Source organism: Lytechinus pictus, chromosome 6, assembly GCF_037042905.1.
Source record: "Lytechinus pictus isolate F3 Inbred chromosome 6, Lp3.0, whole genome shotgun sequence".
In the NCBI taxonomy this organism is placed as follows: Eukaryota; Metazoa; Echinodermata; class Echinoidea; order Temnopleuroida; family Toxopneustidae; genus Lytechinus; species Lytechinus pictus.
In genome coordinates this window covers 18,328,282-18,355,560 of record NC_087250.1, presented here as the reverse complement: position 1 = coordinate 18,355,560, position 27,279 = coordinate 18,328,282, and the positions used below count along the sequence as shown (strand labels likewise).

General features: G+C 37.0%; 1 protein-coding gene across 6 annotated transcripts; it reads left to right on the top strand.

Annotated features, from left to right (window-relative positions):
- Nucleotides 1-9,574: 9,574 nt before the first annotated feature.
- Nucleotides 9,575-25,455, top strand: LOC129263719 (uncharacterized). Of its 6 annotated transcripts, none has more exons than XM_064101092.1 (6): nt 9,687-9,791; nt 11,109-11,159; nt 13,686-14,654; nt 15,726-15,905; nt 17,160-18,050; nt 19,738-25,455. In XM_064101092.1, the coding sequence occupies exons 3-6, from the start codon at nt 14,108-14,110 to the stop codon at nt 20,781-20,783; spliced, it is 2,664 nt and encodes an 887-aa protein (XP_063957162.1). In that variant the 5' UTR covers nt 9,687-9,791; nt 11,109-11,159; nt 13,686-14,107; the 3' UTR covers nt 20,784-25,455. The 6 variants fall into 6 exon arrangements, with proteins under 6 accessions (XP_054757599.2, XP_063957162.1, XP_063957161.1 ...); XM_064101091.1 differs by having other exon boundaries at nt 11,105-11,159; XM_054901624.2 differs by lacking the exons at nt 9,687-9,791; nt 11,109-11,159 and adding an exon at nt 9,575-9,653.
- Nucleotides 25,456-27,279: the final 1,824 nt, after the last annotated feature.

The window sequence follows — 27,279 nt, the reverse complement described above, 5'->3', positions numbered from 1 at the left end:
AAGATTACAATCGATTAAAAACATCCCCCTTATTTCCTATAGTTTTTCCTCTCTTATTGTTCTATATTCTTAATTTCAATCGGTATTAGAGACAAGTTACATGTTTTTCTATATCATAACTTTATATTTTCATTCTCGATTATCCGTGGGACAGACTACCATGATAATATGATAGCACAATCACTATACATAAGTCATTTTAACGCTTTGTAACTCCTTTTGCTCATTGACCACTCAATGCAGAAGAGCATTAATGTATAATACTTCCCAAAGGGGCACACGCTTTCATTCCAAGTATTTTTTCACGTGTCAATCCGTGCTCATCGTGTTAGCTGGAGTTACATGAACCGGCATAAACCTAACTTTGGGTTAAATGTAGATATTTTTTTTTTTTTATGGGGGGTGCATATTCTGAAAGGCCGTCATTAGAGTTGCCGAATACCAGACCAAAATTCTCTTTATTTAAAGAAAATTTCACAACTCTAATCCTTGGATTGATTTTCCATCAAAAACTTTACCCCATTTTTGGCTATTGATTTAGACCAGTTTATTGTCAGGGTGAGGTTCCCCTTTAAGTAGATTAGTGTAGAGTCCCGAAGTGTGACGTCAGTTGCCATGGTATCATGGCGGGCTGGTTGTAAACAGAGTCGCAGCTGACAATTGCCAATTCGTCTACTGCTAACTTGTCCACTCGCCACATGGTCTACTTTCATTTAGTCTACTGCCATTCCGTCCATCAACATGACCAGTTGGTCTAATATCCATTTCATTTTCATTCATTTAGCAAAATTTAACACAATTAGACCTAATGGTATATGGACTAAAAGCGGGACTAAATGGCTATTAGACCAACTGCAGGTTATTAGATGGAATTCCATTAGATTAAATGAAAGTACACCATGTGGTGAGTGGACGAATATGCAATTGGACGAATTGGCATTAGACGAATTGGAAATAAACATTTGTATATGAAAGTTGGCTCGTCTGAAAAATAGGTTATAAGCGATCAAATTCCGATAGCAGCCATTTTCTCCTATGAGAAACACACGCTTCATTTGGCGGGTTCATTTGTTTAGAACCAGGCCGTCATGACACCACGGCAACTGACGTCATCGCTTTGGTACTCTTACATTTGTCTGTAAGTCTATTAAAAAGATGTGGCGCTTTTGACATGAAACGAAAATTGCAAATCATTTCCTCTGGCTGCAAACTAATAAACCTTAAATCGATAGTTATCTATGATTTTATAATCGAATATAATAAAAATACAGTCAAATTTGGTTTTTCAGTCACATAGTTCAATGATACATCTAAATAATAAGTGAATATGACATTTAAATTGCAATTACATAAAAAAATATTTGATTGAAAATATTTTTTTATATATATAATACATTCTTTTTTATAATTAAACATTTCATAAACTTTCTTAAAAGGACAAGTCCACTCCAAGAAAAAGTTGATTTGAATAAATAGAGAAAAATCCAACAAACATAACACTGAAAATTTCATCAAAATCGGATGTAAAATAAGAAAGTTATGACATATTTAAATTTCGCTTATTTTTCACAAAACAGTTATATGCATATCCTGGTCTGTATGCAAATGAGAAAACTGATGACGTCATCCACTCACTATTTCTTTTGTATTTTATTATATGAAATACGAAATATTCTAATTTTCTCCTCATTGCCAAGCGAAACAACGATTAATTCCTCCCTGAACATGTGGAATTAGCATTGTTTAATACGATATGGTTCAGTCAAGTTGGTCCGTGTTGCCAAATTTGTAAAAAATGAAATATTTCATAATTTAAACAATAAAAAACTAAAGAAATAGTGAGTGAGGGACATCATCGACTATCTTATTTGCATGTCACTCAGTCATGTCAGTTGTGCATATCACTGTTTAGTGAAAAATAATCGAAACTTTAAAATGTCATAACTTTCTTACTTTACATCCGATTTTAATCAAATTTTCAGTTTGTGCTAGTTTGATTTTTCTCTATTTATTCAAATCAACATTTTTCCGGGGTGGAATATAAATAAAAATTATTTAATTGTGCACGTTCATAATATTGCAAAATATTGCATTTAACAAATTTTGAAAGGGTAGAATGTTATACCATTGTGCCCACATTGTAAGGAATTACGTCAATATCAAGAGCAGATTGGATATGGAATGAAAGCATCAGTTAAGGGGTCCAGGAAATCCCGGGAACTGCATGGGTTGGGTGAGAAAAAAAATCGACCAATCAAATCTGCTAAATTCTGCTATGTTTAGCGTGTTAATCATACTGTACTTGCATTCATAGTGAGATATTCACTATAGTATTAGTATTATATGTGGGGGCGTCGTGGTCTACTGGTTATGATCCAAAAGAGCAAACCCGAGCGAGGCAGTAAGGAAGTAAGAGCCAACTGTGATATAAATATTACCAAGGACTTGATCAGGGGCGGATCCAGTATTTTCCAAAGGGAGGGGTGGAGGGGCATATTTTCCGAAGAAAAATTTGACAAGCAAAAAAAAAAGTCTTAACTTTCAAAGGGGGGGGGGGCACACTTCTGTTTTAATGGTATTTTTACATAAAAAAATTAATTGTGCCTCTCAAGGGGGGGGGGCACTGGCCGGCTTTGCCCCTTCCCCTGGATCCGTCAGTGGACTAATGGAGGGGCCGTGCTCTGGTTATGATTCTCATCTCTCAATCAGAGGGACGTGGGTTCGATTCCAAACCATTGTGTGTTTTCCTTCAGCAAGAATGCTGCACTCAACCCAGGCGAGTTGAATGGGTACCCAGTAGGAAGAAATTCCTTGAATGTTTAAGCACCTGTAGGTAGCCGGGCTAAAGCCGGAGAAATATTAATAACAGGGCCCACTGGGAGAACGGTTTAAGGAAATGAAGTGGCTACCCTGGGTATATATACCGTTATTACCATCTTTAACGTGGAAAACCAAGAAACATGCCATTATTACAATATCATATCTTTGCAATACTAATATTTTTGATTTATTTCTAAAGTAACATTGAAGGCACCATATCAATCAACACTTAATAAATCTTTCTCTTCCTATATTTGTTTGCACTTTGAAGGAAATTCTCGGGGTAAAGACGCCATAACTATATTCCTTTGATGGATTTCCATCAAACCTTCACTGGTACATTTTTTGTCTAATGTTTGTGCTTTTATCAAAAGGAACTCGCCTCCATGGTAAAATTCCCATTTAAGTAGATTATTTCTCGTTTGTTGCATAAGCAATTACTGTATCAAAATATAATAGAGTGTATTCATAATGAGACTGTGCTAATATTTTGCATTTTGATTATGTGACGTCACAGACGAGTAACACCTCCGTATTTGCACTACAAAAACACCGGTGTTGGTTTAACACCAGTGTTAACTAACACCAGTTTGGTTTTGGTCTAACACCAGATTGGTGTTTTTACAACACCAATTAGAATTAAAACAGCATCGGTTTGATTCCAAACTGGTGTTGTTTCAATACTTCTCTGGTGTGGACATTATATAGATTCCGGGCTGGTGTTAAATCAACACCGGAGTTTTTGCAGGGTACGAATCATACCCCTTTGAAAAGAGGAGATTTATGAAATTCATAATGCGTGATTCGTGACCGTATATAGCATCACACATTACATTAAACGTTTGAAATAAGTCATGTCTTTTATTCATCGTTAGATTTCCGATCAACATGATCAAACCATTAACATTTTTCTCTATTTTTCTGTATTATAGTCTGTGTGAACTTGTTCTTTTATTAGATCATTTTACATCGTTCTACTTAGTATAGTCAATTATATCAAAGCTGAATATCATAGAGTATCGAATTGGAATGGACTGTAGTTATATAATGATTGCGCTATTATCTTTACATTTTTATTAGTATGGGCATCTAATACGATGACAATTGTCAATTATTTATTCCAGTTGCAAGAAATAAACCTTTAATCGATTGTTATTTGTAATCGATTATAGCAGCTTTGCAGTCGAAAAAGCAATGTTCAAGGACATAAAAATATATAAACAATGTTGGTAAATATAAATTCCAAATTATATTTGATATAGTATAAAAATTTCTATTCTATATTAATAATTTATTTGTTTATAATCAATTTCTTATAATCAATGTATTATTGTAATGATATATTATTTCATAAACTTGCTTAAATTTATTTAGAAAAGTTTCATATTTAGAGATTTTTCTCTCAATTTAAGTACTAAGTACGTACACGAATATACTAGCACTTTTTGACTGGGCAGAATTGTGCAGTTCTGCCCTCTAATTAGAAAATGTATGCTAAGACTATAAGTAGCTAGCAATGAAGGTATCAACAAAACCACCCGTACAAAATTCACGATATTGAGAGTTAAGAATAAGTTCCATACGAATGAAAAGGTCTTTTCTTAACAAAGGTGAAAGACAGTCGTTGCAGCAACCAATTATTTCATGAAAATGTCTATTATATCAAGGTTAATTGTCAAAATATTATCATACATCTAGATCTGGTACATTAATCCGGGGGGGGGGGGGGGGGCATTTACATTGGCAAGTGGTTACCGTCCGTGCGCGACCAAACAGACACGTAAGGGTGTAAAAAAAAAACACTGAAATAATGAAAAAAAGAGTAATTTCGATAGGTGTTTAGGGTCAAATTTTACAAGGGTATAAAAAATTAAGACTGAAATGATTTTTTTTAAAGGATGTACTTTTTGCCCCAACAGTCAACACTACGTACGTGATTAGAGTAGGATTTGCGCGAGGTGTGGGAGATGGGGCCGTACTAAACCCAATGATATAAGTAAAGGTAAAACCGACGACCGACGTCCGTGACATCGCTGTACTTGTTTGGGTTCAATGCAGGAAATACTTGCCCCGGCTTTAGCTCGAGCTACCATCACTCCGGCGCTCAGTGCATGTAAGCAATTGATCCTGCCGGGTACCCATTAATCCCACCCACTGGCGTAAATCCGTGTTGATGGGTGGGGGGATGACTAAAATATTTTGGCATTTTTTTGCAATCATGTTTTTAGATAAGGAATTGTCGTTGATATGTCCACAGTGGCGTACCGTGGGTCACGGCATTGGGGGGGGGGGGGGGTACCAGCAATTTTTTTGAATGACTGAGTGAGTGACCTAATAGAGACATTTTAAGGACAATGTCATTAAACGGATATGTATCTCACTGATCAAATAAAGCGAGCGCGAAGCGCGAGCTGAAATTTTTTTATATTCACACCTAAAAAGGGACATTATAATCAAATTTGTGTAATCATCATAGGTACCTGTCTCGCTTAACAATGCGAGCGCGAAGCGCGAGCTGAAAATTCTTGATATTCAGATCAGAAGAAGGGACTTAAGGACCGATTTTAGGAATTCATGAAGAGCAGACATATCTCACCAATCCACTAATGCGAACGTAATCACGGACAGGAAATGTTTCATATATACGAAGACCTTAACATGGGGCAATCACTTTTGAGTCACGAAAAAGAAGCATATGTCACTACATAAAACAATGATAACTCAAGTGCTAGGAAATATATTTGGTTTATATCGACTTGAAAACGGGATGTTTTAGTACAACAGGATTATATATCTCGTTAAACAGACAATGCGAGCACCAGGAACAATGAAGACGTAGGCCCTGGACAAATTATGTTTCATAAAGTTATGATAAAATGTTTCTTATGTAATGTAACTTAACATAATTATAATATGATATAACATTATAATGAATAATATTTTCTTCTTTCCCACTACTTTTCTCTTCCTTTCTCCCTCTTTTCTCCTTTCCACCTTTCCCCGTTTTTTTTTGTTTTTTTTGGTCAGCCGATGGGGGGGGGGATGTGCCCCCCATGTCCCCCGTAGTTACGCCACTGTATGTCCATATGGCAAATACCCCTCCAATATTATTATCTTTTTTACCCCATGATGGTTTAATGGTTTTATTAGAGATTACATTAAAAAAAATTTGACATTCCATCTTAATCCCTTCCCAAAGACCCCAACATTGATGAATTGGAAGAAACGGGGGTTTCTCTTCAATGTTATAAAAAGGACATAAGTATTTCGTTTGGAAATGGTGAACTGGCTCTTTATTTGCATTTTATGATTCAATAATATTATTTTATTTGTTAAGCGGTATTTTTGGAAGAATTTTCACCAATAAAACAATTATCTCTTGTGATTTTTTTTTTCATTTCTTTCGTAAAAAGTGGGGGGGGGGGGATGTTTGTACAGGCCATCCCCCCCTCCTCGAAAAGTGGGGGATATATCCCCCCATCCCCCCGGGATTTACGCCAGTGATCCCACCTGGGTCGAGTGCAGCACATTGTGGGTACATTTCTTGCTGAAGGAAAACACGCCATGGCTAGGATTCGAACCCACGGCCCTCTGTTTGAAAGACGAAAGTCAGTAGAACCACTAGACCATGACGCACCCAAATCTGAAGTAAAGCAGAACTCAACGTAATGAATTCAGACTGAATTCATTAAGTTGAGTCCTGGTTTACTTTGGCGTAAGTGAAAAATGACGTCACTGCAAAGAATACCTACTAATTATCCAAGCGTGAAGGCAAACCACGTAAATCGGTATCTTTATGTGGGAGAAGATACTCTTTCAGGCCATAAATAATAATTATGTATTCATGAAATGTTTTCCCCTAAAGGTCAAGTTCTCCCCAGAAAAATACTGATTTGAATAAAATAATAGAGAAAAATCAGACAAACATAACGCTGAAAATATCATTCAAATCGGATGTAAAATAAGAAAGTTATGACATATTTAAATTTCGCTTATTTTTCACAAAACAGGATTATGGACCACTCAGTGATATGCAAATGAGAGAGTCGATGATGTCCCTCATTCACTATTTTTTTTTTTTTTATTGTATGAATTATTATTTTATTTTTGCAGATTTGACAATAAGGACCAACTCGACTGAACCATAAAATGCTGAACAATGGTAATTCCACCTGTTCAGGGAGAAATAATACTTTTTTTTCGCAGGACAATGAGGAGAAAATTCGAATATTTCATATAACAAAATACAAAAAAAATAGTCAGTGAGTGATGTCATCGGTCCTCTCATTTGCATACCGACCAGGATGTGCGTATAACTGTTTTGTGAAAAATAAGCGAAACTTGAAAATGTCATAATCTTCTAATATTTCATCCGATTTGATAAAAATTTCAGTGTTATGCTTGTTGGAGTTTTTCTTTAATTCAAATCAACTTCCTGCTAAAGTGAACTTGTTCATTAATTGGGGGTTTGAGCGTGTAATTTTTTTTTTACTCACACTGTATAATTCATATAAACATTTTCTATTTTTACAAAGATTTTAAAAAAAAGCATATAAACAAAGAAATGGGTAGGTAAGTCATCACTAATACTTCAAAAACATTTTGTATATGCTTATGTCATACTGCGTATTATTATTTTCAATATAACATCACATTCTGTCAATTTATTTCTTGTAATGTATGGTGAAAAATAAAACAAACAAATTATATTTTGTTCCAAATAATTGGAAGGGTATCCCTTTTTTTGACAGAGAAGTCTTTACCGTCCCAAAAAGATATAGGAGTATTTTAGTTTCGTGGCAATGAACTTATAGTAATTAATTTAAGATCCTTTTGGTAAAAAAGTAATAAACCTTGAATATAATGGAAACCAACCTATGAGATATGATAATTGAATAAATCTCAAAATAATCAAAGTTTATTGAAAAAAAAAGAAGCATAATGCATTTGTAACGTCAAAAATGTGTTATTCTCTAATTTTCTTAATCTTTGATTGATTGACCTCGAACCTTAACCAATATTTTTTAAATTACTTTCCCTATTATTTTACAACAAAATTAACAGGGTATATCAAGTTTGATGGTTTTAGAGCGCTTTCAAATGTTTTTCAAACACATTTTTGCAAAAATGGATTCCTAAATTTTTCATTTTGTCAAAATTATTGCGCAGGGCAAATCGATACATTTGCCGCATCCCCAATATTTTAATGGCGATCGCCCCTGACTTCGCCCGTGAAAGAAGCAACATATGTGGAATGATTTGACTCTATTGACAATATCATTCTCTTTTGTGTAGACCTTATTTTATACAGGGCAGTGACCATTGGGTCGTATTTTTTTGCAGTTTATATACACTGCATAAACGCTGGTGTTGATTTTTAACACCAGCCCGAAATAGATCTATCATGTCCACAGCAGAGAAGTGTTAAACAACACCAGTTTCGTTTGGTCTAACACCAGATAGGTGTTTATACAACACAAATTAGTATCAAAACAGCTTCGGTTTGATTCCAAACTGGTGTTGTTTGAACTTGTTTCAATACTTCTCTGGTGTGGACATATAGATTCCGGGCTGGTGTTAAATCAACATCGGAGTTTTTGCAGTGTATGCATTTGAGTATCCCATTCAGTACGTTAAGGATGTGTATATCCTCCAGAATGCAAGGTTTCACTTCAAACATTTTTGCTCGGTCAATCCATTCATTAGCTTATTTTAAGGGATGTCATTGACATTAAAACCTCGTCCCCTGGTATCACTTCAATTATACCTAATTTTTACATTCAAAATCTCTAAATTTTGAGAAAATCGCCCACCAAAAACGGCCGGAGAGCGTATATAAGATCATCCGCAAACCCATTTCCAGATATCAGTCCTACCCCCCCCCCTTATCGTTAAATGCCCTCATCTATAGTGATTACACCCATCAGGCTGATGCATAATAATATGAAAAATGTGGTGTGTTTTTTCGCTCGGTCGCTACGCTCATTCGCATGATATTAGAATTATTAGGGGATTAGCTGCTTGGTCAGTATACCTACAATAGGCCATTTTCATTGTATTCTATAAACCAACATCAACAATTTCCCAAGCCCCCAGAAGGCCCCCCCCCCCGCGCGGCGGCGCAGGGTACTTACATTGACGAGCCCAGTGCATGCGCGGCCCAAAAAATACGTAAAAAGGATGTCTTTTTCAAGATAGGACACGTTACGTACGTAACGTGATAAGGGTGTCAAAAACACTAAAATAATGAAAAAAGAGTATCTATTTTCGCTAGGAAAGCTACGTGTTTAGGGTCAAATTTGCGAGGGTGTAAAAAATTAAGATTAAAATGTTTTATAAAGATGTACTTTTGCCCCAACAGTCAACACCACGTGTTTAGAGTACGATTTGGGCGAGATGTGGGAGGTGGGGCTGTACTAAACCCAATGATGTGGGTGAAGGTGGGCCGACGACCGACGTCCGTGACATAACAATAAAAATATCGCTGTACTTGTTTAGGGGGTCAATTCAGGGAACTTGCCATGAGTATCGTTTGTTTCACACGCCAATACTTGTTAAGGGGTGCATTTTCAGAAAAAGGAAAATACGTGTTTAGGGTGCTTATGTAGACCCCATGGTCGCGCATGGTATCCATTCGTCAATGGAAGTGGCCCCCCTGGGCCCCCTGCCCCCATCAAACACTTTTAACCGTGCATGACGATAGCCAGGCCCCGTATCGTAAACGTATCAGCGCATGCGTGCAACTCTGATTGCCGATATCGATATACCCGGTACCGCTGGAGCTACCGTACCGTAGGCGTAGCTAGCTGTATCTGGCAATTTCCTGTGACTGTGTAAGTAGTCTACTATTTCTTTCCTTTATATAAACTTGGAATCACGGATATTTATAAACATAATCTTTTTGTGTGATCTTTTTTACCGCTCCAGCTCAATAAATAGACTGACTTTTGAGTTTGGACCGGTCTACGTCTGTCAGTAGTTAGGACATTTTAACAATTAACACGATTAAAATTGTCTTTGGTCCCACCTATTCATTTTCGGTGTTTGTGACTGAGACTGAGCATGCTGAGACTCATGTCATGACTTGAGATCTCAACCTGGCCACTCATTCAATGAACAAGGTTGGCCTGAGTTGTGAGTTGTTCATTGGGCAGAATGGGGGTAACTTTGCCTCGGTTGATAAATATCATAAAGCAAATTTTATGATATTTATCAACCGATGCAAGTAATAAGTATTTTATGATTCATGATATTTAATATTATTATATTAGACAGCTGGCAGCCGTCTGTTTCGAGGAGTTTTTTGAATTTTTTATATTTTTATTTCTCCTCATACACAGACGGCTCGCTATCGTGCAGCCACCATTAGGGGACTTACAATGCAAAATCCCCCTGTCGGGGCTCTTCAATTTTTGTCTTTAATGAATCAAACTTCTGAAAATTAACGCGTCCGAAATGCAAATTAATATTCCCTCTTGTCTTGGCATTAATTGCCAAAAAACGGGGGAAAATCAAGTTAAAAGGAACAAAAACAGTGACTTACCTCGGCTGTCGCGCAACTTCACCTCCCTGTTTTATCCTAACTTATATACCGGTACATAAACATATGGCCATTGAGTCCCCTGTACAGATCGCGCTAGAAGTAGAACTTCGGTCTCTGTATTTGGTGAGTGAAGCCAACGGAGTTCAGCTGAACAACCAACATAACAGAGACCGAAGCTTTTGGTCTAGATATTTATCTGCTATGTCTGCCGATGCAAGTATTAAATTCAAATTGGCAGCTATACTACTACTAGCCTTAGACCAAAAGCTTCGGTCTCTGTTACGTTGGTTGTTCAGCTGAACTCCGTTGGCTTCACTCACCAAATACAGAGACTGAAGTTCTAGCCCGATCTGTACAGGGGACTCAATGGCCATATGTTTATGTACTAAGTTTGGATAAAACAGGGAAGTGAAGTTGCGCGACAGCCGAGGTAAGTCACTGTTTTTGCTAGTTTTAACATGATTTTTTCCCCGTTTTTTGGCAATTAAGGCCAAGAGGGAATATTAATTTGCATTTTGGTCGCATTAATTTTCAAAAGTTTGATTCATTAAAGACAAAAATTGAAGAGCCCCGACGGGGGGATTTCGCATTGTAAGTCCCCTAATGGTGGCTGCACGATAGCGAGCCGTCTGTGTACGAGGAGAAATAAAAATATTTAAAAAAATTAAAAAACTCCTCGAAACAGACGGCTGCCAGCTGTCTATCCTAGCCTATACACACCGTCACACGTGTGGTATCTAGCCAGATTCTAGGTATCGATAACAAAGACATCAAGATGGCGACCAAAACAGACTTGGTAAGTCAACGCTCGTGCTCTTAATTATTTTTCATATTAACTAATATTTATTGAAGGAATATATACAAACATATTATTAATAGTGTGTCTGGAGAAAAAAATTATTTTTCTTATTTCAAGAAAATATCACATTTTCTTTGTGAATTTGAAAAGCAATGACCTTCAGATTGACAGAAATGTAACATTTTTGAAAAAAAATCCAATTATTGGCTGCAAAAACGAAGAATGAAATAAGGTCATTTTTCAGCATTTCTCTGCCATAGACTGTGTAGTTAAGAAATGGACACACACAATTCCAAATTTTTAGCTTCCGAGAGCTGTTATAAATTTATCATTAATGCCAAAAAACTTGTCCATAAAGAGTCCAATAGGATTTTTTATGCTCTTTCTGATGGTATGATTTTTATAAAGATTTGGAAACCAGATCACAAAGAAAAATTGCGACAAAGTGAAAAAAATTGTGCAAAACAGACATTTCATTTTCCCATAGAAAATGCATGGGGAAATGTCAATTTCGACACACAAATAAGGGTTTGCAATTTATCTCTAAATCCTTATTTAAAATGATCATATGAACTTGTCCTTACTGTCAAAAGAAGCCCCTGAATTTTCTCTTTCCATACATGCCAAACACAAGTAAATTATCAATTCAGATCACATTTTCTAGCAGCCTGAACTTCCCGAAAAAATGTGCCATATTTTCCCCTAAATCAGCCTGTTTTATGCTGACACTTTTCAGTGTGGCTTCAGACACCCTAATATTAAATTTGGGGGTCAAAATCCTAACCAAAACTTATAATTTAGGTCTACTTTCACCGTGGGAAAACCTACGGTGTGTATAGACCAATGCGTAAGCAAGCCAGGCGTCAGTGGGGAGTAAGCCTACGTAGAGTAGATGACTTTTACTCCCCAGACGCCTCCAGGCTAGTCTACCTCATGTACAAAATTCAACACAGGATGGTACTAAATGCAGACCACTACACAGCTCTTATGGTTGCCAGCAATACTCGGCAATATCATCCAAAGAAGTTGTTGGCTATTCCATGCCGCACCCAACTATACCAGAACTCCTATTTTCCCAGGACAGTGACTGCGTGGAATGCGCTTCCCAAAACCATCCTTGATGCCCCTTCATTGGAGGCCTTCAGGGGGGTGCTTCCAACCAACATCTAAACCAAGGAACTAGATTTTTACTTGCACAAACAGCACAATGTTTTAAAAGCCCCAACAAGTATGCACTGCAGATAAGCACCCAAGACATTTCCTTAGCACTACATCCTGACTTATGGATCCTGCTGAGTATCGTCGTAGAAGTAGAAGTAATTAAGTTTTCTCCTAAAATTTGATATGTGATTATAAGTAATTATTATTTTTATAATAATCATTCATAATCATGTATTGAATTTTAGTATTCGTTGAATAATAATTTTTATCTATAAATTGTTCTTCAAAACGGCATTTTGTAACATCGCGAATCAAAGGTACGTCATAACGAAGCGGTTCAAGGGTCAGACCTAAAACTAAGTATTTGCTTTGTTGACAAACAGATCGAGGGATCTACACGAGATCGGTCTGATACGAAACCTTCAATTTTTCACCTTTTTATTTACCAATTGTTTTACACCTTCATACGCATTAGGCGTATGAATGTGTAAAAATAAATAACATCACAAACATTTGCTTGGTTTCTAATCTACAAAGATGGATTTCCTACAGAAATCCACTCATTCAATGAACAAGGTTATGATATAACCTTGTTCTCAGTTACATCTCTATGTGTGGCAAAATAAGGTTGACAATGTTTGGATTATTTTCTCTTTTTCTTTTGGACAAATGCTTGATTTTTTTTACACTGTCAGTTTCCATTACAGCTTTTCATTTTATAACTTGGCTCTTAAGTAAATATGATTCTTTAAATTATTTTTTCTTTATTAAAGATAGAGCTTGAAAAATGAAAATTTTCTTGGCATATTACTTTCCACCAATAGAGGGCTTGTAAACACAAATATATGCCCAAAATTCAAGTTTTTGAGTGCTCTGGTCAATACAAAAATGATTCTAAGTTACTAATGAAAATTGAATTGCAACTGTATGGAAATTAATAATTTTGGTCACAAAAGTGATATTCTAATGATTTTTTTAAAGTGTGTGCTCAATACAGCATTGGCATACCATAGTCCTACCTGTAGATTCTCAACAGACTGGATGGTAGCAGTGGACCAGTGCAGAAATCCATCTTTGTTTTGATGTGTCTCTTGTATATGGGAGGCGGTTCAAGGCTCCATGTTGAAGAAGTATATGTCAGAATATTAAGAAAATATCATCATGGAGTAAGGCTAGGTGAAATATGGATATCTGGAATTAAAGTCTTTTAAAGAAAATGACATGGAAACAATTGTCATTATTATCCCCCTAAAATTAATTAAGCGTGCAAAGCGTTAAATAATGTTATTATGTAAAATGTCTAATGGAGACTTTTCTCTTAACTGATTTTCATTTTTGTTCTTGTTTCTTTTCAATTTATAGGTTATTATGTGGTTTAGCCCTTCTGAAATACATGTAATAGTAATGCTTCAACAAGAAGGAAGGACAAATGGACAAGCAGAGACAAATAAATTGATACCCTACTGTCAAATTTTGCAGTTCCTGAAAAATATATTTTGTGAAATAAAAATAATTTTTTGATGATCAGGTGTAAATATTCACTTTTGAATGGCATGTGCCTTTAAACTGAAATTAACAACTTGTAATATACTGTGCTGTACAACTGGCAAGTTTGCCTTTGCTTGCTAAACAATTTGATGAGCTGGATTAGCAAGGCAACATTAACCATTCAATTGATGCAATATCATGAGGTTCACAATCATGCGGGTCGATGGCTTTTGACTGCAGCGGTGCCATACCTGTTTCTGATTCTCTGACGCGGAATAATCAAAAGTGTTCTAAAGATGTCGTGCAATGAAGCTTGGACCAGAGATGCTATTAGACTGCTTTTGGAATTCCGGGCCGATGAGAACGTGAAGGCTCAAATGGACGGGACGAGTAAAAATCAGTACGTCTATCAACAGATCGCCAAGGCTTTAGCGGAGTGCGGAGTCCGGAAAACCCGACTGCAAGTGAAAAATAAGCTGAAATACACCAAGGTAAGGTGGTTTCAGTCACTAAGGAACGTCAAGAGTGGGTGCCAAAAGAAAGTGGGTGCTTTTGACGCACTGTGCAAGGCGATATGGGGTGATGATCCTCTGTGCACAAATCCAGAAGCCAATGATAGTAAGGACAGGGTGACCAATGAAAACGCAGCAAGGGGCCTGGAGAGTGCTCTTAGCAGGGATGTACTGGTGAAGCAAGAAGTCAATTCCATCGACTCTGCTGATGGTGATGGGGACGAACCCTCGTTCGGTTGGGAAGAAGATTCCTCTCCCCTATCTGGCTCAGTTTCAGCAACTGAAGATGAAGACCAACAACATGCATTTGATCAGAGGATGAAGATTAATGGTAAGTTTGCACTTAATGTTTGAATTTCAAAGTTCAGAGCTTGTCACATTCGCATTAAAAATATACAGCATAAACAAATCAAATTAGAAATAAGAAAGCTACAATGTATACAAAGGATACAGTAAAGTACAAAAATGACGGGTAGACAATTAGGTGGTTTCAAGTCCGGTGTTGTCCTTGGTGTTGGTGTTGAAGTGTGGACTGCTTCCCCTAGCTCCAAAACTTATTCAGAGTTTGTAAAACTGATCCAGATCACATTATTGACATCTCAACAACTAGTGAGTGACTTTTCGGTACCATCATCATTTTATGTGTGGTGTTATAATTGTAAAAATTGACCTAACACCAACACCAAAAGGTCAACATTGAACTTGAAATCACTCAGTGTACAAAGAATATACAGAGGATAAGAAAATATGAAATACTTTCAAAGTCAAATATTCCTTACATTTGATAGCAAAGTGAATTAATTTTGCTACTGACAGCAGTCACAGCCTTCATTGAGCAATAATAATCTAAAATGAAATTTTTTTTGGAGTGCAGTGATCAAGGTTACACTGGATCAGGCATTTTTTAAAATTTCCAGGTGCTATTTTGCACAACTTACATTCTAAATCTTCAACATTGGATAAGCTTTGATGAATTGGGATTTCCAGGGCTTCTTTTTAGTTCCCTGGGGAGCATTTCTTGAAAGGACCTGTCAGACGTTTTATCTGACAAGTCCCATTTTATCCGACAGTTACCATAGTAACTGCTCGTCAGCCGATCAAAATCAAGGAAAGTTGTCAGATCTGACATCTTGTCGGACAGAAATGTTGATGAAACATTCCCCGGGGCTCTACTTTGCAAATATTAAGGGGCTAAATTGCTCCCCACCCCCGTGTAATTTTTTTCCTGCATTGGATTAAATAAAAAAAATTCAGACCTACATGTAGTAACCAACACTGTTAAATGTACTATTCGCTTGTTCTTAGTTAATTTTTAAAAGTGATACAGATTTCTGTGTTTGAAGAAATCAGACTAGGGCAGGCAGAGTTACCCATCCCCGTTTTAATATATTTTTTTGAACAGTTAAACAAAAGAGGAGGATGAGTGAAAGTGAATCCGAAGATGACAATGATGGTCCCTTAGATCGCCAGTGCCTAATGCTTTCGTTAGCTGCTAAGAAGCGAGAACTGACCATAGAAGACCAGAGGAACATCAGGAAGTTTTCTGAAGAACCGGGTTCCAGTATAAATAGCAGTATGAGAGGTAACTATGATGATAATGATAATAATAATTAGAATAATTCTAAATCTATTGGGCTTAAAGGTTAAAGACAGTAGTTGCAGCAAACAATTATTTCATGAGAAAGTCTTTAAAATCAAGGTTAATTGCCACCGAATTATCATAGATTTAGATCTGGTACATTGAAATAAACTTATCATTGTGGAATCATGAAATCTTAGCTGTAAACCGATAATTCTGATGATGATCACTGACATAAAACGACATGTGGGACGGTGTATTGGTATTACTCGGAAAAATACCCAACATTTAATGGAATTCTGTGCTTACATGTAATTTGATAATTTCTCAGCAATTAAGCATTTTGTCTTGCCTGCATAGCAGAGTGATACTAAAGGCGTTGCCGTCAACATTGAAATCTTAACCAAGGTCAAGTTTTTGAAATGTCATCATAACTTAGAAAGTATATGGACCTACTATATGAAACTTGCACATACAGTATAAGGGTAATCAAGTATTACTGAACATCCTACCTGAGTTTCAGGTCACACAACCAAGGTCAAAGGTCATTTAGCATCAACAAACTTTGGCCATGCAGGGATATTTGGATCTAGCTAATGAACCATTGACATAAGAGCAACCATGTATCCCTGAACACCATGTGTGCATTGTGTCGCATGACCAAGATCAAAGGTCATTTAAGGTTAATGAACTTTGGCTGTGTTGGGGGTATTGTTAAATTGCCAGATAACTTAGAAAGTTTATGGATCTAGTTCATGAATCACAGACATACGGGTAATCATATATCATGATTGTTTAGCACAAGTCTTAGGTTACATGATCAAGGTCAAAGGTTATTTTGGGTCAATGGAGCAATGAACATGTTTTATTATCATATGAATGTTTTCTTTTATGAATAATTATTCACTACAGTAGTTATTTTCAAAGTCAGCACTGCTGCTACATTGAATTGCGTTATGCAGGCGAGGCTGCCAGGGGCATTCCACTTCTTTCCAAGAGTCAGTTGGCACATATTTTTAAACACTAGGGTGGCCTTTTATTGGATTCTGTTTGCACTCATTTTGAGATTGTTACCACAACTGGCATTATCTTTAAAAAAGAATTCTAAAGCTTGCCACACACTACACAAACGGACTTCAGCAAATTTTTTAAACATTTACATTTATCATTTTTTGTTTTGACTTTGTAGTGATATGCTTTTTTCTTTACTAAATTGTTAACATTTTTCTCAATATCATTTGTCTCTGGCCTAAACAGCCCTTACTGCTCGGAAACGGAGGAAAGTAAGGGACACTCGGCTTGAGGAGATAACCTCTGCAGTATCCAGAGTGGTTGGGGTCCAGCTTGATCGACTTCACGAGAGGTTCCGCCGGGAGGAGGAGGAGAGTCTTGCCGCCCAGCGAGCCTGGGAAGAGAAAATGGAAAGAAGGCACCAAGAATCGCAACGGAAACTCGTAGAAGAACTCAACGCCGGCCAAATGCAAGTCATGGAAATGTTCACCAAGACGATGTGTATGATGACTTCTGGTGCACAGCATCCGTCGCAACCGCAACCTGGCCGAGGCGTTCCACTGAATCATCATACGCAACATGTTACGGGAGTTTGGACGCTTGAAGAGGAGAAATTGCTTCTGCAATTCCGGGCGGAGAAGCGGGTGAGGGAGCGGCTGGACGGTACGTGCAATAATAAGCACGTTTATCGGGACATTACTAAGAAGCTGGCCGAGCGTGGAGTGGTGAAACAGGCCAAGGTGGTAAGAAACAAACTGAAGTATCTCCGAAGCAAGTGGCAGAAGGCGTTGCTCAGGGAAGGTAGCCGATGCGAGGGCGAAAAGAAAGTCAAGATTTATCACAGGGAACTGTGCGCGGCAATATGGGGGCATAACCCTGGTGGTATGAGTGATGGTTTGCCTAAAAAAATGATAGACTCGGATTGTGAGGATGATGATGACGATGATGACGACGACGATAAAGAACTTGTAGAGCAGGAAGAAAAGCCCATTGCCTGTGTTGATGCCAGAGAGCCTGGCTGGGAGGAAGAATCTTCATCGCCATCAGGCTCTAACATTAGATCATGTTCAGTGACCGACGAGGGGGCCCGTTGTGCCATCGGTGACGACCTGAAGACTCATTCAGATGCAAGCAATGGTGGGTTTCTGTTAGAAGTTTTATCGTTTCTGTGTTGATCAAAATATTAGCAGGCCTTCATATGTATGTAGGTACAGTGGTTTTCTGGTTACATTTTGGTTCTTTCCTTTTCATGTGAAAATCCATTGAAAAATACATTTTGGTTCTTTACTTTTCATGTGAATTGAATTTTGGAGAACTTTACAAAAGGGAATCCAAAAACAGAATTACCATTTTAGATCAAGTTTGAATTATAGGTTTTCGGGAATGGAAAAAAAAAATTAAACTATGAAATCACTGTCCTTAGATGTGCTTCTTGGATAGTTCTTGGGTTGTAGAACCAATTCCAACACAAAATATCCTCAGCAGAATCAGGGCCCCGTCTTACAAAGAGTTACAATTGATCAAATCAATCGTAACTCTGGAAATCCATCATCATACTGAATCTTCAAGAGAAAGATAAATGTATGAATGTACATCATATCTAGAAAAATATATTGAACAAATTTGCATTTTTAGATGTTGACTTAATGGTCATCCACAGTTGTGATAGATCGGATCGATCGTAACTCTCTGTAAGACGCGGCCCTGGTCCAAAAAATATTTCTATTTTCTTGGGGTACTTTTCACAAACTACTGCCAAAATAATCTTCAGCATTGAATAAGCTTTAAGACTGTAATGAATTGGGATTATCTTGGGCACTTTTTTTCGGGCTCTTTTGAGCATTCCAGTGACTAAATCACCCCGAGCCCCATGTATTTTTCGCCCCTGCTCAGAATTTTATGAAAGTGATTAGGGTATTTAAAACCACAAGTATAGCCATGGATCTACAAGTCATGGTTGTTATAGCCAGGATGGATAAATAAAACGTCATTCTATAAATTGTGACCATCAATATATGGGTTGGTAACACAAAATCAAAATGAATTATTTGTTTTCATTATATTTGTCCGTAATACAAATTTCACGATTATAAATTTACAGGGGGTACTGATTTTACCTTAGTTTAAAGACACTGACATTCACTATTGAGAAAAAAAGAAAATAAAAGACAATTTTTATAGGGAATGACTAATGTTGTTAAATTTATGAGGAAACTAACTCATTTGATTTTTGTTTTTTTCTTCTCCCCTCTTCCTCTTCTGTCTCCTTGTTTGTCTTGCCTGAACAAAGTTCGACAGTTGGGTCACTTTTCCTATTATTCTGTTAGACAGATGTTCAAGTTTTTGTTTTGCTTGCTCTTATTTCTGCATTAATTGTGTTTACACCTGGTAGATATGTTTGTTCATGAGGATGATGAGGTCAGAGGTCCCCTAGGGGTCAAAAGATCATATTGCATTTTTTATCGATCAAGATATCAGGCCAGTCTCACCACCTTGTTCTCATCCTCCTCCCTTTCCTCTCCCTCTCCTCCTTCCTCTCCTTCTAATCCTTTCTTGTCTAACTGTCTCCATTATTTTATCCTTCTTTTCCTACATCTTTTGTATCTTGTCCTTATCCTCTTCCTTCTCCTCTTCCCTCTCTTTTTTCTCCTCCTCTTTCTTCATATTTTTCTCAGTATTCTGTTTCTCATCCTTCTCTTCCTCCTCCTCTCCATCCCCCTCCTTCCTCCTCTTCTTTACTTCTATTAATCCCCTACTTTTTCTTATTTTTATTTTGAGTATGCTAAACCTTTTTCCAAATTATGTTTATTTTACATATAAACAGCATCCTCTGTGAAGAATACGGATGAACTGGAGAAGTCTGGGCACCAGGGGACAATGCTGGCAGCAACCGCGTCGGTGAAGGAAGAACCCAATGATATCCATGAGAGCGAAGTTCATCAAAATCCTCGCCAGGAGACGGAGGAGGATGAGCATCTTACCGCTCAACAAGCCTGGGAAAAGAGAATGGAAAGGATCCACCAAGAATCGCAAGCGAAGCTCATCGGTGAACTGAGAGCGGGGCAAGAGCAGTTCATGGACATGTTCACCAAGGCCATGGGCTTGATGACTCCTGGGGTGCAGTATCCGCCACGGCCTCAAACTGGCCAAGGCGTTCCATTATTAAACCATCACCCGCTGCAACCGCAACCTGGCCAAGGCATTCCAGTAAATCATCATTCGCTTCAACGTCAATCTGGCCAAGGAGCTCCATTAAACCATCATCTGACAAGACCGCAACCTGGCCAAAGCATTCCATCAAACCATCATCCGCTACAACGTCCAGGAGAAAGAAGCCATACTAAACCCTCATCATTTCGACAACCTAATACAAGTTGGACGAAAGAGGAGGAGCTCCTGCTTTTGAAGTTAAGGGCTGAGAAGGACATAACGGATCAAATGGACGGGACGTGCAAGAACCACGTGGTTTACCAGCAAATTGAAGAGAGGTTGGCCGAGTGCGGGATCATGAAAGGCACAATGGTTATCCGCAACAAGCTGAAGTACCTGCGAAAGAAGTGGCATTATGATCTAGAGCATAACAACCGAAAGAGGAAGTTTGGGCCTCTCTATCAACTCTGCGAAGTAATCTGGGGACATCCGTCCGGCCCTGGTGACACCGATAGCAACATGCCCGATGAAACCGCAAATGGTGACTTGGATTATGCTGATGATGATGACGATGAGGATGTCGATGATGATATGGCGAGTTTTGGATATGAGATCGATCGAAAGCCTTCCCTCAATGCCACGGAAGGGACGTCATCATCCAGCCACTGGCAAAGAGATATGTCTGATCAGTTTGATCTATCAAAGTTTGACATCGATTAAGTCACTCCAATCAGTTGCCACCCTATCTCACCAAGGGATGAGTGCAACCATGTTGGGATTTGCAAACTTTTGTAAAGAGTTGCAACTGTTTGTGAATGTTGGTTTACAACATCAAAAGCCGTCTGCGAGTAGATGTGACCAATACACAAAGGTGTGTTGGTCGTTGGATGATTTTTAGCTGTTAGAATTCAAATATGGAATTTTTTTCAGCTGCTAGACTTCAAATTTTGCATTTTTTCCAGTCATTAGAATTCAAACTTGGCATTTTTCAGCCGTTTGAATTCAAACTTTGCATTTTTTCAGCTGTTGGAATTCAAATTTGGCATCTACATGTACTGTATCTTCCTCTCTTGGTAATGTAATGAGCTCTTAAATCTACAGACATAGATTATTTCCTGAAATTTTCTACCCATTCCATGCATGAAAAGGGACGAGACAAGACAAAAGTACAAAAAGAATTTATTTTGATGTTTAATCAGTTAATTATTCCAATAGATCTTTTACATCACAACCATTTAAAAGGCACACACGTTCGTATCGTCTAGTTATAATTTGCATAGTTATATAGTTTGGTACCATACTGCCATACTTTGGCAAAAGGAAGCAAGTTACAAAAGTATCATTTGTTATAAATGAGCAATGTGTTTTTGTGATTTACATAGGCGTCAATGCAATTTAACAGCATATTGTCTTCAATATCTCTCCATATAACGATCATTTCTTCCCCCAATTATTGCCTCAACGTGGGGCATACAAAGGGTGTTAACAATAATTGAATTATGACTGATGTGTCACTTGCTTCCTTTTGCCAAAGTTGGGCAGCATAGCCAGGGCATATTCTAGTTTAACTGGGCTATTTAAAACCAGATGAGTGTTTCATAAAGCTGTTCGTAAGTTAAGAGCGACTTTAAGATCGACTGGTGATCCTTTCTTGTGGTAAATGATATTGACCATTAAATGTTCATTGGTGATTATTTAGAGCGTAAGAAAGGTTCACCAGTCGTTTTTTAAAGTCGCTCTTAACTTAAGAACAGCTTTATGAAACACCCACCAGGTGTTTTATTTTACTGGGAAGGGGGGTGAATATGCCCCCCCCCCCCCACCAGCCCATCAGATCTCAGCTACCCTGGAAATCTGCGTGCACATAAAGATATAAAAAAATATATTTATATAAGTACATGTATACCTAATTAACGATCCCCAGAAGTATTTTTTTCTTCCTATAAACTCACAATAGGTAGTAAAATGCTATTTATTTATGTTGACTCTCTTACAGCTACCTGCAAATTAGAATTAATTTTCTAAGTGTGTAATTATTTTTTCATTTCTTCTCTGTTTCTTAATAATTTATCAATGAATTTTGTCTGAGACCTTTTACAATGATAAAGTGTAAAAAAATAAATCCCTATCTTCGGGATAAAGCAAAAATCATCTTAGATTTCTGAGTTTTGGTTGATAACACAATTTGCTTTGATTTTATACACAAAATCATATTTCTGAACAATTTTAAGGTTGAGATGCATGTATAGAAAAGTTAGGAATTTGCATCAGATTTTTCATGAAAATGGTCTCAAAACATGCACACGATTTTTGACGGAAGAGTTTTCACCAAATTTTGTCGAAAGGGGAGGGGGTGGGGGTGGTTCAACCCTCATTAAGTAAGGGTTTAAAAGATAAGTATCCAGTCAAAGTAACAGTTTGGATGTATTATTTTGAATATTAATTTTGAATACTAGTGTAAATGAATTATGCAATTGTAATTTATTAAAAAATATACATGTAATCCTACGCATACAATTGACATCACAGTTTTGATTATTTTATATAATTTATTTTCTAACATGTATTTCTGATATGATTAGTTGCATGCATCGGCGCGTTGTTATGTTTGTGAATATGCACTGTACGAGTAATGTTCATTATTATTATGACAATACATGTACAGTAATTTAGATTAAAATAACCCGGGTAAATTGCATACATGTCCGTAGACAAGATGATGTAGTCTGCTGTGCAACCCTTCACTTGAGTTCAGTGGTCTGGTCTGAATATGCAGCCTACAATGTGTACAGAAGGCTCTCTCGTTCAAACAGTAAGCTTTATATGCGTGTGCTAGTCTCGTGTGAAGACCCAACCGTGGATCAAAGTTTCAATTGGGGTCTGTGTCCGCAGACTATTCATGATTCAGTCATATTGTTAGTTTTTTATTTCATGCTCTGCAAAGTGACTGTGGATTATTATGACACGACATTTGCTCCTGGCCTTATTTCGTCTGATTCAGTCATTACATTGGTAGTTCTTTATTTGGTGCTCTGCAACGTGACTGGATTATGGTAACACAACATTTTCTCTGGCGACAATTGCTCCAGGCCTTATTTCATCTAAGATATAGGGTTAGGGTTGCAAAAGGGTTTTTCGTTAGGTTTAGGATAAAATCCAGGGTTGAAGTTGGTAATCCCATTAATGTGTGAAAGGAAATGATATTGTCGCTGGAGCAAATGTCTTGGGAAACGTGGATTATGATAAGCTTTGAAAAAGGAGCAGTTAATAAGGTCGCATGACATGTGATTTATACATGTGACTCGTTTTCATGGCTAAAAACTTATTCTTTTTCTCTGCTTACACCTCTATCCCACAAAATGGTGGGTGTTTCATTAAGCTGTTTGTAAAGGTACGCCTGATGTAATGCTTGACCAGGGGTGTGAGAGTTCAGATTTTTATCTGATTTCAGATTTTTTTTGTTTTGATTTTCAGCTGAATTTCAGCTTATATCTGGCTTTCCTCTGTACAAAAAATATGGGAGCTCTTTCTATGTCAGACTTTTTCAATACTCTTCAGCTTTTTTCAGATCTTTTTATTTGTGACCACTCACACCCCTGTGCTTGACTGGAATGCAATCTTAGTTGCTAAGACATCTATATAGGGATATGACATTGATTACAAGAAAGGGTCACCACTCGTGCCTGAAGTCATTCATAACTAGCGAACAGCTTTATGAAACACCCACCTGGTTCCATTTTACATATGAAGAGCTCTCTCGCAAAAGGGGTAGGTCCACACAGTATTTTTTTGGAAAAGAATATTAAAAAAAATATGAAGACAGGTAGATTTATATTATACCCAATGTTATGTTCTCATGGTAGGGTATCATGAAAATTTAGTTTCGCATAAGAATATTGCCATATGGGAGAATTAAAAAAAATGATTTTCTTGGAGTGGACCTAACCCCTTTTGAAAACAAACTATTCTAAAATGAGAGCTAATTTGTCAAAAGAGGTTAGGTCCATTGTTCATAAATTTTTATTGTATTCTGTCTGAAAACCTCTAAATTTTTAGTCATTCTGATGAAAACAAAAAGTTGAAATTCACATGAAAAATCACTTTTTTAATCAAAATAGATTGGATTCATTTCAGTTTAGTTGCAAAAATAGAAAACAATTGAAGACAGGTAAATTTCTTTTATACCCAATTTTATGTTCACATGATAGGGTAGTACATCATGACAAGTTAGTTTCTCATAAGAGTATTGCAGTAAGTGAGAATAAAAAAAACTTGGTTTTTCTCGGAATGGTAAAAAGTGGACCTAACCCCTTTTGCAACTAAACTCTTCATATACTAAATTGCTCCCACTGCTTACTAACTCTTTCCATCGGCTTGCTTCAAGTTATGTTACAGTAACATATTAATATTATTATTAATATATGGAAGCGCCGTGGTGTAGCGGTTCCGACTCTTGCCTTGTATTAAATCAGAGGGTCGTGTGTTCGAATCCCACCATGGCCTAGCGTCCTTTGGCAAGGCGTCAATCCACACTTTGCCACTCTCACCCAGGTGCTAATTGGGTACCGGTAGGAAACGACTAGTCTGCAGGCACAGACCCTGATTGGAACTTTGATCAATAAGTGTGCCTCCACGCAAAGACTAGCACATACAAAACAGCGAGAGAGCCTTCAGTACACAAGGCATGAGTAGGCTGCACATTCAGACCCTTAACTCGAGTGAAGGGTTTGCCCAGCAGACTAGGAAACTACTGCCATTGTGGTTGGTTTAGCAAATGTGTGCCTAACAGGCTGCTTGAAATGCTATGAATCCAATGACCGGGTAATAATAATTGTGAAGCGCTTTGAGCAGTCGTAGACTGATAAAGCGCTATATAAATGCCAATTATTATTATTAATGATATTATTAATTGACCTTTCAGTTGATATCATCATCATGGTGACAATTATAATAACAACTTAGGAGGTAAAACTACTACACTTAAACTACTGCTGCTGCTGATGGGTATTTTATGGTAATATTTGCCATTATTGCCATTAAACATACACAACAATGAAAATAATAAGTTTAGTACATAAAAAGCTGTTGAAAGTACAAAATAAAAATAAAATGTCTTGAAAATGCTTTGAAATTTCAAAGCTCAAAAACTTCAAGGGCAAGGCCAAGGCTTTGAAAAATATCGGCCTTTTGGGCCAAGATGGAGCATCAAGGCACTATAATACTGTAATGTAATGCATATTTTATAAAAATGTGGAGTAATTGTAAACAATAAACAGAAATATAACTTTGCATTATTTTAAAACGAGTGATAAATCAGGGTGTAGAGATACTGTTTTTTTGTACTCGATGATGCAACCGTGATTAAATGAAATTTTGAAATGAAAACTGGAAAGATATGTTTTGAAGTTTTTGTGAGACCCCAACATATTATTGTCACTAACATCATCACTACCACCATCGCCATCATCACCATCATCACCATCATCACAATCATCATCATCATCACCACCATTACCATCATCATCACCATCATCATCATCACCACCACCATCATCATCATGATCACAACCATCTTCATCATCATCATCACCACCATCATCGTCATCATCATCATCATCACCACCTTCATCATCATCACCACCTTAATCATCATCACCATCATTAATCATCATCATCACCACCCCCCATCATTTTCATCTTCCATTAATATTTATTATTATGACAATAATACTAGTAATTAAAATAAATAACTAAATAATATTAATGATAGAATGATAACGATGATGACGGTGGTGGTAATAATGATGATGATGTCCTCAACATGAAGCATGCCGCACACTACACGAACAAAAGACGATGCGATTTTTTAACAAAATCGCATTTTGCATTGAACAGGAAATCCCAAGAAAATTTGCATTTGAAGTTCGGCATAAAGATGGGTATCCTAAAATCAGAATTGTAGTTTGCTATAAAGCCTTGTGGTCGGACTAAAGTCCAATCAGCTTCAAGTGGCAGCCGACCATATGATCATCACGATTTGGAATTAAAATATATATTTTTTTTTAACCAGAAGGGCTCGAAATCTTTTTATAATCGATGTCTGTTTTGTAATCGTTTTCAATTTTTTTTTCTTCATATTTTTTCCTTTTTCATTTCTATATTTTGTATTAACTGTATTTGGATACACAATAAGCAGGCATTGTCATCAACCACATTTTATTATAAAGTGATTTCTATTGATTTTAGTCAATTAAAATACAAACAAAATCGTGAGGTAAAAACAATTATATTACTCACTAGTTAATATATATAAATATATTTTTTATATAATTAGGAAATTCCCCTACTGTAGAAATGCGCAAACTTACGCTAGTTATTATAATTTTGTCGGAAGGAGCTTTATAGTGCTCCTTTCACAATAAGGTGAAACTCAGGCTGATTATAAGAATGGTTACAACAAATGAAAAGCTCATTATCAGTAGAGGTAAGATCCGTTTTCATCAAATTTGATTTTTTGTTTGTCTCAATGAATAGGTTGTTTATTCTCTGTAAAATGACACCATGGAAAAGTTGAAATTCCCAATTAAATGAAAAATTGGCAAAGGAAAATCACTTTTTCAAAAGGGGTTGGGTCCACTTCAGTTAGTTTGCAAAAGGGGCTAGATCCACAAAGGTACTTTTGGGGGAAAATATTTTTTTAAATATGAAGAGAGGTAGATTTCTCTTACAACCAAGTTTACGTTCACATGGTAGGGTACACTGCAAAAAAACACCGGTGTTGATTTAACACCAACCAGGAATCTATATATGTCCACACCAGAGAAGTGTTAAACAACACCAGTTTCGTTTTGGTCTAACACCAGATAGGTGTTTATACAACACCAATTAGTATTAAAACAGCATCGGTTTGATTCGAAACAGGTGTTTCAATACTTCTCTGATGTGGACATATATAGATTCCGGGCTGGTGTTAAATCAACACCGGAGTTTTTGCAGTGTATCATGACAATTTAGTGTCGCATGAGAATATTGCAATACTGCATGCACCATGGGAGAATAAAATGATTTTCTCGGAATTGTATAAAGTGGATCTAACCACTTTTGCAAACAAACTCTTCTGAAGAGCTCATTTGAAAAAGGTGTTAGATCCATTTTTCATCAAATTTGATTTTCTTTTGCACTGCAAAAACTCTGGTGTTGATTTGACACCAGCCCG

What these genes read in the sequence shown, in the direction of transcription:
- LOC129263719 (XM_054901624.2), top strand. Translation starts at nt 14,108, where the DNA reads ATGTCGTGCAATGAAGCTTGGACCAGAGATGCTATTAGACTGCTTTTG. An exon ending in TCAGAGGATGAAGATTAATG is followed by an intron (nt 14,655 to 15,725) that starts GTAAGTTTGCAC and finishes TTTTTTGAACAG; the next exon opens with TTAAACAAAAGAGGAGGATG. An exon ending in TATAAATAGCAGTATGAGAG is followed by an intron (nt 15,906 to 17,159) that starts GTAACTATGATG and finishes TGGCCTAAACAG; the next exon opens with CCCTTACTGCTCGGAAACGG.